The sequence below is a fragment of the Macaca fascicularis genome, chromosome 15 (assembly GCF_037993035.2).
Source record: "Macaca fascicularis isolate 582-1 chromosome 15, T2T-MFA8v1.1".
NCBI lineage: Eukaryota > Metazoa > Chordata > Mammalia > Primates > Cercopithecidae > Macaca > Macaca fascicularis.
Window position 1 is genome coordinate 102,829,995 of NC_088389.1, and position 16,813 is coordinate 102,846,807.

Genomic DNA, 16,813 nt, shown 5'->3' on the forward strand with positions numbered 1-16,813 from the left:
CTATCATAATATAGATGTCCAATAAATATTTGTTAAGTGAACAAACTGTTAAAGAATATTTATAGGGACTAGCACTATATTCTCATAAAAATTGACAAAATATGGATTGAGCCATCTCTCTATTGTCAGTAAATACAAAGGTGGGATACTCATGGGCATAACTACACTATACAGATAAAGTAGTTTGGGGGGGGCCAAGGGTGCTGCTTCTATGGATAGGCAAACCCCGGTTCTCACCTAAGAACTGGAAAATGGAGATCATTATGATTTGCTATCCATTAAAGCTTCCTACTCAGAAGAACACACAGTTTAAAAGGAATGCATTTATCCTATCTCAAATTTTTGGTGTATCTTTTTTTTTTTTCTCTCTAAAGCATAACGAGCTTGTCAGAGTTTCCATGGTGAACACAGGGCACCATGGAAACTGATAGATTTAGCTACACGAAAAGAATAAATAAAATAGGCAGGCATTTATTTCACTGTACAATGACAACTTCTCTCCTAGATAAGAGAGGAAAAGTGGCTTCTCATTTAAACTGCTTCCCTGCACTCTGTACCTCGTGAAAACCTGAGTTATTCTCGCTGGCCCATTCTACTGACCTACGCTGATTGGATTCTTGTTTTTCTCAAAGTCTATTATTCCCTTTAGTTTTACTGCAGGCTAGATCGGAGTGTCACCAGCAACTGTTGGAAAACCATGTACAATGTGAAAGTTGTAGATGACAGCCCACAGTGCAGTGGCCAAGTGAGTCATGGCAAAACTGAATGAACCGTTTCTGGGAGTTTACTGTGATGAGACAATGTGTGAGAACAACTGGACTCAAGATCCAAGTCCATCCTATACTAACTGCATAGGCAAGCCAACCTCCCCGAACCCATTTCCCCATCTGTGGAATGGTTAAAATACATCCTTTTCCTATTTTATAGGGTTGTTGAGAGGCTCAAAATTAGATAGTAGAGGAGAAAGCCTTTTCAAACAGTCAGGTTCTATTAAGCAAGAAGGACTGACTGACTAAGCTGCAGGTATAATTACATTCACGAGATGACCAAAATGTCAAAGCTAATCACGCTATGGTCTAGGTTTTGGCCTCAGGCAATTAGAGGGTTAGAACCCGCTGATCCCACCCCAGTAGTTGGGGAGTTTGGGGACTACTTGGCTCCGTTTGAAACAGAGAAAATTGAGATTGTAAGAAATGAAGCTTTTAAATTTTTCTGTATGTTTGAACATTCTCATAAAATGTTGGAAAACTAAATAAATGAAATAAAACTCATCCTTAAGTTCTAGTCCCAGTGAATTGTTCACCATTAGCACACACCCACTATAGCCTCTTAATTTTTACCATTAAAGCATCGCCTGCAATTCAATATTCATATTAATCTATGGAGCACCTCCTAATGACCAGGGACTGTGTTAAGGGGATACACAGAAAGAAAGAGGACATGGTCCTTCAGAAAAACACAATCTTCTTTGGGGTATAGATGAGTAATGGAACGATTACAGCACCCCCACAAACTCAGGGGAGGAAGACTTAACACTCTAGAGCAGAAATGTAAAGATATCCTGGATAAAGGTGAGGGGGGTGGGGGGAGTGGGTGGGACAATGAGGCAGACATGATATGAGGTGGTAAAAGGGCACCACAGGCAGAGAGAAGAGTGTGAGCAAAGCGGATTCAGAGCATATGGGAGAGTGGAGGTAGCCAAACCTGAAGAAGCAGCCAGGGAATATTCCATGCCAAGGCAGGGTTCTTTTTTTCTGAAGGAAGTGATATGTGGGGGTGGAGCACTAATGGTTCTTGGGCTGTGTTCTGAAGGTGAATATGAAAGCTCTGTATTCCCTTTTTCCTCCAAACCTCTGTAGCCAGGATAATATTCCCCTGGGGATACCAGAATGGGAGTCAAAATTGCAGGAGGACCAGCAATTTAAAGGAGTTGACAAGTCCGAGAGTGGAGTCTCACCCTGTTGCCCAGGCTGGAGTACAGTGGTGCAATCTTGGCTCACTGCAACCTCTGCCTCCCGGGTTCAAGCGATTCTCCTGCTTCAGTCTCCCTAGTAGCTGGAACTACAGGGGTGTGCCACCACACCTGGCTAAATGTTTTATATTTTTGGTAGAGACGGGGTTTCACCATGTTGGCTAGGCTGGTCTCGAACTCCTGACTTCAAGTGATCCACCCGCTTCGGCCTCCCAAAGTGCTGGGATTACAGGCATGAGCCACTGTGCCTTGCTGGGGAGCCAAGACTTCTGACGTGTGGTTGAGCCATGCTGCCTGGCAGTATAGCACCCAGGGCTTCTGGATCCTGGGTACTGACAACTCGACTGGGAATGGAAGCTCAAAAGAGCTAAAATTTACCTGAGGAGCACTAATGCCATGTCACCTGGAGGTTCATGGCTAATCCTTCTATTTAAGACGATTAATTTTTTAAAAGCATCATAATGATTACTCATCCTATAAACCACATAGTAACCATATTAAAAAACATCAAAATAAAATTCTCTACTTAGTAATTCCATTATCTCAACAGAATAACATGCATTGTTTGATGTACCTTTTCAATTCTGGCCAATATGCTTATAGCTTTTCATGATTTTAATCATAGCATAGAAGCTTTTTTTTTTTTTTTTTTGAGACGGAGTCTCGCTCTGTCACCAGGCTGGAATGCAGTGGCGCAATCCCGGCTCACTGCAACATCTGTGTCCGGGGTTCAAGCAATTATCCTGCCTCAGCCTCCTGAGAAGATGGGACCACAGGCACATACCACCACACCCAGCCAATTTTTGTATTTTTAGTAGAGATGGGATTTCACCATGTTGGCCAGGATAGTCTCAATCTCGACCTCGTGATCTGCCCACCTCGGCCTCCCAAAGTGTTGGGATTACAGGCGTCAGCCACCGCGCTGGGCGAGAAGCCATTTCTGAAAGCTTAACATTGTGGCTCTATACTCCCCTATTGTTTTTAATAACTGTAAAATATCAAGTAGATATATTCTAGTTCATAAAACTAGTCTCTTTTTTTGACATTTAGGTTTTCATTAAAAAAATTATTAACCGTATCTGTTTTAGGAAAGTAATACATCTGTTGGAAACATCTAATTGAATCCTGTCTCAAAAGCCATTTTCTTCACCTTTCTATCTGAGGTTTTTGTGTATACGAGGTCAAGGGAATGTTTTCAGTGTGCTGGCTGTTTCTACTGCCGGGAGGGAGTGTGGTCGGCAGAATCAGGAGAAAGTGACAAGGAGCAGGGACAAGTGTAATGACCTCAGCTGCAGAGATTCCTAATTCTGAGTCCCTGGTAGGGTGACCAACCATCTGTGTGCATGGTTCTGAGGGTCTTCCTGAATGACCTGACTTTCAGTGCTAAAACCAGGAAAGTACCTGGTAAACCCAGATGAGTTGGTCACCCTAGACATTGGTTATGGGGAAGCTGAAAGAACTGAGAAGGGAATGAATCATTTTTGTAAGCCGGTTCTGTGTCATAAAAGCAGCAATTCAGAGAAAAACTGCTCACACACAACAATGAAATCCTCACCCTTTATGTAGGTGTCGAAATAGTTATTTGTCTCAGGCTATGGCTCTGCTCACAGAAAAACCATCCATTATTCAATAAACATGTATGGAACACTGGCATTGTTCTAGGCATAACACACGTCCCCTGCTCCTGTGGTGCTTCTGTTACTGTTGTGTGTGTGTGTGAGAGAGTGTGTGTGTGTGTGTGTACACTGGGGAGAGGGAAACAGGAGTAAACTAAAAAACACGAAATAAATAAGGATGGATACAATAAATGCAATGGCAGAAACAAGATGGATTAGTGGAGTAGAAACTGCTCGGGAGTCCGATGCCACTAGCTTGGTGGTCAGGAAAGGTGACTCCAAAGAGCCTGACATTCGAGACAAATCAGTGGTGAGAAGAGCCGCCAAGTTAAGAGCCACAAGAGGCATTACGGGCAGAAGGAAGAGCACGTTAGAGGGCCCTGAATGGAAGCCAGCTGGGCTTCATGGAGAACTTAGTGAAGGACCCAGTGGTCATTGTTTAGGGTGGGAACGCTGACCCTAGTTATGACCATTTTCCATTTTCACAAGAGGGGATGATAAGGACACTGAGTCCCACGTGTCTTGTCCACAGTCTCTTGATTCCCAATTCAGCACCCGAGCCCACGCTACAATTGCTGCCTATTTGACTTAAGAACTTAATTTTCTCCCCTGGTGCAACTGGAAGTAAATAAAAGAGATTCATTTTACACGAGAAAATTGGTATTGGAATTGTTTGCGGACAAATACAAGAACCAAAAACATTAGCCTCAAGGTGAAGAGAGGAACCTTGGGGTCCACAATGACACCCAGTTCACCAGAGACGTTTTGTAAGACATGCTTCCAGAACCTTCCAGGTGAGGACCAATACGAATTCTGCAGTCCACAGAAACTGAAAATGAAACTGGTCATAAGGTAGACAGCCCCAGCTGACCTTTCACCTGTCCCTGAACTAATGCAAGTTCAGGAGCTGAGTGCTACAGGTTGAAGAAGTAAGTGATCCTAAGAGTTGAAGGGTCAGAGAAGCCAGGCTGACACAACTCATAAAAGGTGGAGGAAGCTGATCTTGTGAGCCTCAGCTGTGGTTGATCTTGATAACTCAAAGAGTTAACACATCCAAAACTAACGCAAGGGTGGGGAGAAAGACCACACCCCACGGGAGCGCGGAGCCAACTCGCGGGAGAAAAATCCTATTGGCATTGAGGAGGTAGGGAGCCAGCCCCTGGGCGCGGCCTGCAGGGTACCGGCAACCGCCCGGGGAAGCGGGGGCAGGACAAGGCCGCAGCCGGTGTCCGCCAGGCAGCCGCCCGCAGCTGCAGAGAGCCCCGCTGCGTCTCCTTCGCGTGCGCCCTCCTCGCTCCGCAGACCCGCGCTGCGCTCCGCCGCTGACATGTGTGCCGCCCAGATGCCGCCCCTGGCTCACATCTTCCGAGGGACGTTCGTCCACTCCACCTGGACCTGCCCCATGGAGGTGCTGCGGGATCACCTCCTCGGCGTGAGCGACAGCGGCAAAGTAAGCAGGCGCGGGTTCGAGTGCACTCCGACGGGCGGGAGGACAGGTGCAAGGAACCCGGCGCGGTGCTCCGCGTAGCCCGGGGTTCGCTCGGTGCGCAGGGAGCGCCGCGGCTCCGGAGTTTAACTTGAGTCTTTGGCTCTTGGGCCACGCAGACAGAACCCTGGCGCTAGGCTCGTGGGCTGGCTGGGGAGTTCCCAGAAGCCGGGAGCAGTGGCGTGCTAACGCCACAACTGGCTCGACAGCAGTCCGGGCTGCGGGAGAGCCGGGAGCAAGGATGTCACACCCCGCCCCCCCGCCCCCCGTTCCAATCCTAAAATACCGACAATAATCTTCAATCTTGCTTCAATCATATTTGTTTTCAACACCTAGCACTGTGCCTGGCACAGGAGGCTCTCCATAAATGTGGTTGAATTTATTGTGAAAGAAATAAGAGGAGGGGTCATTTGATCGATGTTGTTTAGCGTGTCCAGAACATAGAACAAATAGAACTGATTTCATTCACCCTATCATTCAACAGAGATAATATACTAACGATGCAGGCTCCACAACTTGTAATACTAGACGGGATAGTCCGAAATAAATAATTCATCCATCTCTTTTCCTTTCTGTCTTTCTCTCTCTTATACACACACGCGTACACACACACACACACTCTATAGCCATTTGCATCAAAGCAAGCAGTTCCATTTTAACGTTCAAAATGTCTTCTTTGAATGTATCTTTTACACTTCCTTTTCCAAAATCAGGATTTCTACAAAGGACACAGGTAACTTGATGTCTAATATTTACTGTTCCATACACACATATAGTGACTATATCAGCCATGGCCTGGCAAGTTTGATAAGTGAAGCCATTCCATTTTTAGAAGAAAAAATGATAAAATAAATATGGAGATGGGATTTTTTTGAGCTGTTTTCCAACTACCAGTTTGGTTAGCAAAAGTACACATACTTGTGATTTGTTAAGTTGAAGATACTATTCTTGACTAAGATGCCACTGAGTCGGTGACAGTTTTGAATCGTGACTCTTACATTTGGGGGTAACTAAACACTGTTTTCTCGTGATGCTTTAAAAAATACTCTTTTTATGCCTGTTCAGGGAGCCTGGTGTTGTGTTTCCAAGGTGATAAAACTCAGAGCTCTCCCAAATGGGGAGATTCTGGTAAACCCTGAGACTGATGAACCCATGCTTGGGGACTTGGTCCTCAAGTTTCAGGGAACTCAGGTTTGGGGCAAGTCCCAGGAAGCAAAAGAACGATATTGCTAAACTGGTGTAAGATTAGAGGTGTTAGTTTAATCACAAGAAGCTGTTCAACTCTTAGGTTTCTTTTTTAAAAGTTAATTTCCCACATCCAGAATTTTAATTGATAGGGTAGCAGGCGACTGGCTTTACCAATGGAGAGGAATAAGAAAAAGAAGTAATTTATTTAAAAAATACCTTTTGTGTTGCTTGTACAGAAGAAGAATAAAAGAGTTTCCTGGCCGGGCGCGGTGGCTCATGCCTGTAATCCCAGCACTTTGGGAGGCCGAGGAGGGTGGATCACGAGGTCAGGAGATGGAGACCATCCTGGCTAACACAGTGAAACCCCGTCTCTATGAAAAAATGTAAAAAATTAGCCGGGCGTAGTGGCGGGTGCCTGTAGTCCCAGCTACTTGGGAGGCTGAGGCAGGAGAATGGTGTGAACCCGGGAGGTGGAGCTTGCAGTGAGCCGAGATGGTGCCACTGCCCTCCAGCCTGGGTGACAGAGCAAGACTCCGTCTCAAAAAAAAAAAAAAAAAAAAAGAGTTTCCTGAACATGCAATTAGTAGTTGAGTCAGGGAGTCTATTCCTAACTAAATATCATACTGAAGCTATAAATTTAGAAAACATGCCCTTCCGCCACGAGACAAAGTTACTTAGGAATTGAATACAAAGGTGAGTTAGTCACTGGCTGGAATGTATGATATAGAGCTCCTGAACCAGTGGATTGCTAACTGTTGCTCTCCTCTCCTTCTAAGTGCAAGGCAGTTGACGCCTGGCTGTGTTGAAAGAGAGGCATGCCATACATGTTTCAAAACTTGACATCCCCCATTTCGAAATGGAGAATGTCTTGTTTTTAGAGTTTAGAGAGGGCATGCCATACATGTTTCAAAACTTGACATCCCCCATTTCGAAATGGAGAATGTCTTGTTTTTAGAGTTGCTGGGATAAATATGTTATTTATTTAAACATTTCAAGGTTCAAAAAAGAAAATATCCCTTTGGAATAAAGAAATATGTTGAATTATTATGATCTGTAATTTTTTTTTTTTTTTGAGACGAAGTCTCACTCTGTTGCCCAGGCTGGAGTGCAGTGGCGTGATCTGGGCTCACTGCAAGCTCCATCTCCTGGGTTCATGCCATTATCCTGCCTCAGCCTCCCGAGTAGCTGAGGCTACAGGAGCCTGCCACCACGCCCGGCTAATTTTTTGTATTTTTATTAGAGACAGGGTTTCACCGTATTAGGATGGTCTTGATCTCCTGACCTCGTGATCCACCCACCTCAGCCTCCCAAAGTGCTGGGATTGCAGGCGTGAGCCACTGCACCGGCCAATGATCTGTAAGTTTTTACTGCTAAATTTTTAGGAGCTCAAACCTTGCAATGAATCAGAAATATCTAGGGGTGCTTGATAATATGCTGATTTCTGGGCATCATCCTCAGAGACTCTGAATCTATAGACCTGGAGTAAGCCCCAGAAAGTGGCATTCCAACAAGCATCCCCGGAGATTCAGATGCAGGTAGCGGGTGGATTACATTTTGAATAACTGTAGCACATAGTTCCTGTGATGGAACAAGTTGTGTGAAGTATCAGGAGCTTATTTCTCCATTGCAAGCTCAGATCTGGGGTAGCATCTCAGCAAGAGGGCACACAGCTTACTCTGTCCTTCTGGTCTCCCTTTTAGACTTCATTCCTTATTTTGTATAACTTCATTTAGGCCCAGAGAATGCTAATGACTGACTGCTCTTAATACATTAAATTAAAGCTCATTCGAAAGCAGGTTAATTAAAAGAAATTATCTAGCCAACTTTTTGATATAAAGCAAAATACAGAGTTAGACTTTCTGCTCAAGTAGCATGTAGCTTTTAAGAATATAGACTCTAACATGTTTAATTCATTTGCAAATATTTAATCTTGAGATATTGCATGCTCACATATTACTAAGTTGCCTGATTCTTCCCACACACATCAGGGTCGGGTTGACAGTAAAGATGCATAAAGATGCCTCGGGCCTTTTAATGCACACTTACCCAGAAACAAGTGAGGAAGAGATTAATTTTGGGGTTGTGCCCTGGGGTGGCAGGAGCAAGTCCAGTGGAGAAATAGAGACTTGGGTTCAGGTCAGAGTCTCTACCACTTACCTGTGCTGAGACCATAGGTGAGACCTAACCTGACTGAGCCTCCATCTCCTCATTTGTAGGGTCAGATTTCCTTTTGCTATGTATTACATGAGATAACGTATGAAAATGCCTGGCACTTAGTGGATACTTAACATGTACCATGTTCATTCTATTCCCTTTGCCTCCTAGCAAATCCTTAACCACTTGCTCACTGTGACATTTTTGCATGTTTTCACAGGTTGACATGCTAAGTGGTAGAGAAGGAAGCCCTGGCTTGTGATGAACTGTATGGGGTAGTCGCAGAACCTTAGCTTTTTCTTCTCACTGCTTGTGTCATTGACCCTCTGGGACCCAAAGATGCACCCGGGAAGAAAGATCAAGAAGCGTTTAGTGCTAGATTCACTAGCATGCTATCTTTAGTATCTCTGTTAGACTTGACAATGCCATTATTCCCACTAACAGATGAGGAAGTTGAGACTTGAGGTCATGCATTCAGATATGGTGGGGGTGTAGCTGGATTTTGAATTAGTATGGGCCAAAGGCCATGTTCTCTTTATTATAGCTGCTTGCTTCTCTAGGGCACAGTCCCAGACCTCAATAAATCTGCACTTTGGCAAGGGAGCTAAGACTTGTAGCTGTAATAAAAGTGGACTCATTCCTGAGCCAAACACTGGGCTTATTGCTGGAGATAAATTAATGAGCAAAGTATGCAAATACTGCCCTGCCCTCTTGAGGTTGATGATCTAGTAATAAATTAACAGAATCTTCCACGACCTATCAGAACTTGAACTTGTTAGGGAAGCTTTCCCTAGTGAGAAGTGACATTGAAATTGTGATGTGAACAATGAGAAGTTAAGTAGGTATATTAGTCAATTTTCATACTGCTGACAAAAACATACTCGAGACTGGGAAGAAAAAGAGGTTTAATTGGACTTACAGTTCCACATGACTGGGGAGCCTCAGAATCATGGTGGGAGGTGAAAGGCACTTCTTACATGGTGGCAAGAGAAACTGAGCAAGATGAAAAAGCGGAAACTCCTGATAAACCCATCAGATTTTGTGAGACTTACTCACTACCACGAGAACAGTATGGGGGAAACTGCGCCATGATTCAAGTTATCTCCCACTGGGTTCATCCCACAACACGTGGGAATTATAATTCAAGATGAGATTTGGATGGAGGCACATCCAAACCATATCAGTAGGTAAGGTGGACAGGATTTGAAGTAAAGAAGAGCCTTCTAGGTTGGGAGAACTGCCTGTGCAAAGGCCCTGGAGTAAGAAGGAATGAAACAGTCAAGGTAGTTAGAGTCCAAAGGTTGAGGGAGAAGGCTAACACAGGGTAAGGCAGGACAGGTAGGCAGGGCTACGTTGTGGAGGGCATCGGGGATGGTGGAATTGTGTCATGATTATATTTTGTGGTTTATAAAGGTCATTCTAACTTCAGGATAAATGCGTTGAAAAGAAGTTGAGTGCAGACAAAGAGGTCAGATAGGAGCCTGTTGCAGTATTTAGGTAAAATGGAATGTGGTTTAGATGAGAGAGGTGGTGTAGTTATCAATTGAGATATGAACTCCTAACAGTACCACTATCACTTACTACCTATGTGAATTTGATCAAGTTCCTTATCATTTGTATCTCCACATTTCTTTATGCATAAAGTAATTATTATGGTCTACCTGATAGGGTTGTTGAAAAGATAAAATGGATTAATAAGTGTAAAATACATAGAATAATGCCTGGCATGTAGTACATGTCCATTAGACTTCAGCAGTTATTGTCAGCAATGAAGATGGAGAGAGGTGGACAGAATCAGTAGCTATTTAGATCAAGTTGACTGGATTTGATGATAGCTTCCATATGTAAGGTTGGAAGGCAAGTGCATCAAGAGTGGTTGCAAAATGTCTGTAAATGTGTAAATAGTACAGTGGGGCACAGGTTGACCAGTGATAGGAAAAGCTTCCTGAAGGAAGTGGTAGTTGAATTGGACCTGTTAGGATTGGAACATGCAAAAGAGGATTATATAGCCCTAGTGAAAAGAGTGAGCCAATGATCTTCAGTTCTGAAGACTGCTGGGAGGAGAAAGAGTTCTTTCTCACCTGAGACTACTTTACAGAAGTTCTCTCAGGCTGAATCACAAATCCTAGTTATTGTGTATCATCCTTTCCTCCACCTTCCTGCCAAGCTCAGCAACTCAAAATATGCTGTTGGTCCTGAGAAAGGAAATTGGGCTAAGCCCTCCCTTCTGAGGCTGCTGAATAGGAGCTTGGCTTTCATCAGAAAGGTGCTTTCACTCCCAATTATCACAAGATCATCTTGCAAATTCCCATTTTCTAGAAGGCTGATTGTTTGTTCAAAATGCTCATGGCAAACACTGTTAGAGCTACCCACTCAGCAGTCATGACCTCTTTTTCGTTATTAACACCTGAATTTGATCAGCCCATAATAGACTCAGCCTGTGGATCCATCATGGTGTAAGCCAGTCATGGTAATCCTATCTCCATTTACCAGATACTTATTCTTCCAGCTTCCTAGTAGCTGAGGGTGGCTAATGGTAACATTCTGACATACAGGAAGTTTGCTCAGAAGCTTCTAGGATGTGAGGGAAGAGAAGCCCTGCCTTTTTTGGATACTCTCATATGAAGAGAAGATACTTGGAACTGCTGCTGCCACCATGTGAGACTGTGAAGAAAAGGTTAAGGGGATTTTACAGACAGCAGCCCATTCTCTAACATCACTGAGCGGTTGAACTACCCCTGGAACTGTCTACCAGCAGACTTTTTTTTTTTTTTTTTTTTTTTAGATAGACTTTCGCTCTTGTTGCCTCGGCTGGGGAGTGCAGTGGCGTGATCTTAGCTCACTGCAACATCCGCCTCCTGGGTTCAAGCGAGTCTCCTGCCTCAGCCTCCTGAGTAGCTGGGATTACAGGCACCCACCACCATGCCCGGCTAATTTTTTGTATTTTTAGTAGAGATGGGGTTTCACCATGTTGGGCAGGCTGGTCTTGAACTCCTGACCTCAGGAGATCCACCTGCCTTGGCCTCCCAAAGTGTAGGGATTACAGGCGTGAGCCACCGTACCCAGCCCAGACTTCTTTTGTGAGATGTGAAATGTCTTTATTGTCCAAATCTCTGTTAGTTGGTTACTGTTCATTGCAGCCCAATGCACCTTCATTACTACACTGCTTTTCAATGAACAATATTTTACACTTTACAGTAATAGCTACCTTCTCCTTCTTCTCCTTATTGGCCTTTCCGGGCACCCATATCAATAGTCAAGCCCAGCCAATTTTCCTCTGGGATATCTGTGTGCATATTCACTTCCATTGCCCCCATCTAGCCCTTTACTGTCTCTGAGCTAAAATATGACAGGAGACACTTAACTGTTTTCTCTCATTCTAATATTTCCCCCACATTACTGACAATTGTTTTCTTGGACCATGGGTAGTATCATGTATCTCCCTCTTCTGTAGCCATCTATTGCCTCTAAGGTTCAAATGTCCTGGAAGATGTTCTAGACATTACATTATTTGGTCCCAGCCTGTTCTCTAATTCTTTCTGTTACGTCATTTCTCTGTCTGGCAAGTGGGAATAGGATTACCGAGACTGGTTTACACCATGCTGTATCCATGAGCCAAGGGATGTCTATCCATGCAAATTTCTCCCTGTTTTCCAGCACATCATGTCCTTTTTTATGCCTCCACATTGTTGGCACCAATTTCTCTGCCTGGAACAGTCCTCCTTTTTATATCCCTATTTCCATTTTACTTCTCTCAAAATGAAATCTTGCTCTCCCTTTAAGGCCCAGCTCTGATCTTCTCTTTTTCACAAAGGTTTTTTGACCACCATTCCCAAGTTGAAATAAATTGCCCCTTCCTCTGTTCTTCCATAAAATTTTTCATAAATTTCGAATCAGTATTTTACAGGTAGTTAAGAACATGATTTCTAGAGTCCGATTATGTGAACTCAAATCAAAACTCTGCTACTTACTTGGACAAATTTTCTGACATAGCTGAGCCTCAACATCCTCATTTAAAAATGTGGATTAAGGCTGGGCGCAGTGGCTCAAGCCTGTAATCCCAGCACTTTGGGAGGCCGAGGTGAGCGCATCATGAGGTCAGGAGATCAAGACCATCCTGGCTAACACAGTGAAACCCCATCTCTACTAAAAATACAAAAAATTAGCTGAGTGTGGTGGCAGGCACCTGTAGTCCCAGCTACTCGGGAGGCTGAGGCAGGAGTAAGGCGTGAACCCGGGAGGCGGAGCTTGCAGTAAGCCAACATCGTGCCACTGCACTCCAGCCTGGGCAACAAGAGCGAAACTCTTGTCTCAAAAAAGAAAATGTGGATTAATAGCACCTTGATAGAGTTGTGAGGCAAGTGAGATAGTATGTTATTATTTTTCTTTTTCTGAAGTAATTATTCCAATTTGCCTTGGATTAAACTTAGTTTTACAGAATGTTCTCACTCACTGAAATGATTTAAAATTTTTGGAAAAAGAGAGGTGAACTGGAGAAAAGGTAACACTAAGTCATACTGTATTTCAGACACTCTGCCAAATCCCTTACAAATCAACAACCTTGAGACAAGGTAAGGACACCATCACCATCATCATCATCATCATCATCATCTCTACTTACAAATGAGGAAATGGAGGCTCAGAGAGTTATTTGGCTGCAGTCACAGCAAATAAGTGGCAAAGGCAAGACTCAGAGCCATGCCTGTGTGATGTCCAAGGTCTGTGCTCTCCAGGAGTCCCTGCTGTCTTCTGTCATGGAGAAGGCCAAAACTCTATTGTCCTTAAGGCCCCTTCAACATTGTCATGTTGTTTTAGCACATAGTAGGTAGTCAGTAAAGTGTGCTGAATGTGATGTGTAATACAAAAACGAGGCAGGCAGATCACGAGCTCAGGAGTTCAAGACCAGCCTGGCCAACATGGTGAAACCCTTTCTCTACTAAAAATACAAAAATTAGCCTGGCATGATGGCGGGTGCCTGTAATCCCAGCTGCTTGGGAGGCTGACAGGGGAGAACTGCTTGAACCCAGAAGGTGGAGGTTGCAGTGAGCCGAGATTGTGCCACTGCACTCCAGCCTGGGTGACGGAACGAGACTCCGTCTCCAAAAAAGAAAACAAGAAAAAAAAAATTAGTCTGAGAACAAACCTTTCTCAGCAAACCCCACCTTAAAACCCAACTGTGTCAATATGTTTATTTGTAGCCCATTGATTCATGAATTTAAAGAAAAATTGGGCCGGGCGCAGTAGCTCATGCCTGTAATCCCAGCACTTTGGGAGGCCAAGGTGGGCAGATCATGAGGTCAGGAGATGGAGACCGTCCTGGCCAACACGGTGAAGCCCCGTCTCTACTAAAAATACAAAAAATTAGCCGGATGTGGTGGTGGGTGCCTGTAGTCCCAGCTACTCAGGAGGCTGAGGCAGGAGAATGGTGTGAACCCAGGAGGCGGAGCTTGCAGTGAGCAGAGATTGTGCCACTGCACTCCAGCCTGGGCGACACAGTGAGACTCTGTCTCAAAAAAAAAAAAAAAAAAAAAAAAGAATATATTCATCACCCCAAAGGGAAACTCGTGGCCCATTAAGCAGTTACTCCTTATTTCCTCTCTTCTCCTCTGCAACAATCACTAATCTGCTTTCTCTATCCACTTGCCTGTTCTGGATGTTTCAGATAGATGGACACATATAATACATGACCTTTTGTGTCTGACTTTTTAGACTTAGCATAATGTTTTCAAAGCTCATCCATGTTGTGGCATGTGTCACAATTCATTCCTTTTTATGGCTGAGTAGTATTCCATTGTGTAGATATACCACATTTTGTTTATCCTTTCATCAATTTATGGACATTTGAGTTGTTTCTGCCCTTTAGCTATTTGTCAGCAGTGCTGCTATAAATATTTCATGCACATGTTTAAAAAACCAGCTGGTTAAAAAAAATCTTTGTATGGCTTCCCATTGCCTAACCCTGTGATAAACCCAGGCTTGGCTTTGCTGACTGTTTGCCCAACCTTCCATGTTGTTACATTCCTTTGTGTCTTTGTCCATGCTCCTTTTGCACCTTCCATCTGCTGGATGGATACACCTTTCAAGACTCAATTTAGGTGTTACCTCCTCAATGAGATCATTGCTGACATAGCTTCCTGCCTTCCTTCCACAGGCAGAGTACAGTGGTGCGATCTTGGCTCACTGCAATCTCCGCTTCCTGAGTTCAAGCAATTCTCCACCCTCTGCCTCTCAAGTAACTGGGACTACAGGTGTGTGCCACCACACCAAACTAATTTCTTTCTTTCTTTTTTGTTTGTGTTTTAAGTAGAGATAGGATTTCACCATGTTGGCCAGGCCGGTCTCAAACTCCTGACCTCAGGTGATCTGCCCGCCTCAGCCTCCCAAAGTACTGGGATTATAGGTGTGAGTCACTGCCCCTGGCCTGTGTCCCACTTTCTACTCAGTGTCTTTTTGCACCTCTTACTTGAGCTCATGAGTCTCCCCAAACCTGACCTTGAAGGCAGGTTCACGACTGTATCACCTTTGTGTTTACAGCCCTTAACACATGGTAGGCACTCTGATGAATATTTCTTCAATAACCGGTGCTTGGATTTTTTTCACCACAGGATAACCAGGTTATCATCCAAATAACCAGTTGTTTGAATAAGAACTCTGTTTTTTGCTAATCTAATGCCAATGTATTTGGCTACTGGGAGCTGTAATTAGTTTTATGTCCTGGTGAGTAATTAAGAACCCTAGAAGAGTACATTTTAATTAGAACTCTGAGACCTCATAAAGTTGTCAAAGGCCTTTAACTCTGACTATGTTAAGGACCTGCAATAATGTAGATTACAAAGGCCTGCTTGCTTCTTTTGGTTTTGTATTATGGTTTTATTATGGTTTATTAATTATCTGCTTTTTCATAAGATGGTAATTTACTTGAAATGTTGCCTGTAAGTGCCACTTAAAATTTATAGTCCTGGAAGATGGTAGACCCTCCATAAGCAATAGCTCTTATTATCCATCGCCTGCCCATCATAGTACTTGACACAGTGCTTTTGTGCAAAATCAACATTCAATACATGCTTTTAAATGAAACAATGAATAGAATGGGTATATGCTCTGCACAGAGTAGGCAAGAAATAGTTAATCAACATTCTCAGATGGTTGTAGCCAGTGTGCTTGAAGGTGCAACACAAGAAGTAACATCGTTGGTGACTTCCACACACTGAGGCAGAGTTTTTCTCCTGTAGAGTTTTTCTCCTGAGCTATTTAACTGATAAATTGTTTCCTTTCAGCCTGTGTAGAGTAGTCTCATGTACCCTTTAACCCTTTTGGGAAATGCAAAACACAGAAGCCATTCTGGGTTCCTAGATGAGTGGGGACACTTGTGCTTCCTCACCTTCCTGCAGAGCGCGGACTCAATGGTCTGTGACACTCCTATGCTTGGAGCTCATGAGAGCTGACAATAGCTGAGGGAGAGCAAGGATCTCAAGGTCTTAGGCATAAAATGGTAAGCAAAAGAGATGCGGCTCCTGCCTTATTTGCACTCGGAGTCAATAATCGAATTAGTATGGATCAGTATACAATTTCTAAAAGGAAAACATGCAGAGTGCTCTGGAGATGTAAATCAAAGGACTTGGCTTATTTTGAGGAGATGCTTCAAGAACGTAACCCCAAAGAAGTCATGTTGGAGCTGAGTCTGTAGGTTAAATGGGAATTAACTAGGCACAGAGAGGGAGGACCCAGAGGGGAGGAGGAACCAGGAACCATGTGGCAAAGAATGGAGGAAGAGGAGGTGGTGGAACTAGATGAGGGCAGAGAGAAATAATAGTCATTCCCATTAGCCCAAGAGCAATGGAAAGCCTATGAAGGGTGTTAGAGGAAGATGGGTCAGATTTACATTTAAAAAATATGTTAAAAATAATTTCAGAGTAAGGAGCAGAATGGAGCAGAGCAAGACTAGCTGCTGGAAGAGATGAGTTAGAAAATGACTGCAGTGGACCACCAAAAGATGGTGCTAGGGATGGAGAGAAACAGGGAGACCTGTGAGAGGAGAAGGGGGCAAATCAATGGGATTTGATGACGAATGGGCAGGGAGGGAGAGGGAAGAGCTTTCCTGGGTTTTAGGCTTATACAACTGGATGGATGTGGCTGTCACTGAGTTATTGAAGTCAAATAAAATACAGAGACAAATCTCTGACATGAAAACATTTCATTTGGGAAGAAAGAATTGCAATTTGGGGGGCATGCACACAGACCGACTGGCCTTCAGTATGTTCCATGAACAAAGAGAAAGTTAGAAGTTTTATAAAAAGAAACATTGCATATTGCTCTTTGAGAAAGTTCATTGGCACTAATAAGGTTTGAGGGAGCTGACAAGTTTTGATTGGTAAGTGACAGTAACAGGTACAATTC

General features: G+C 43.8%; 1 protein-coding gene across 2 annotated transcripts in view; it reads left to right on the top strand.

The window, feature by feature from the left end:
* Positions 1-4,795: 4,795 nt before the first annotated feature.
* GDA (guanine deaminase) overlaps positions 4,796-16,813 on the top strand; it is a 112,020-nt gene continuing 100,002 nt past the window's right edge. For both annotated transcript variants that reach the window (XM_005581927.4, XM_005581925.5), the window contains exon 1: positions 4,796-5,038. In XM_005581927.4, the coding sequence (XP_005581984.3) occupies positions 4,916-5,038 (123 nt within the window). In that variant the 5' untranslated portion in view covers positions 4,796-4,915. The remainder of the gene's footprint in view (positions 5,039-16,813) is intronic.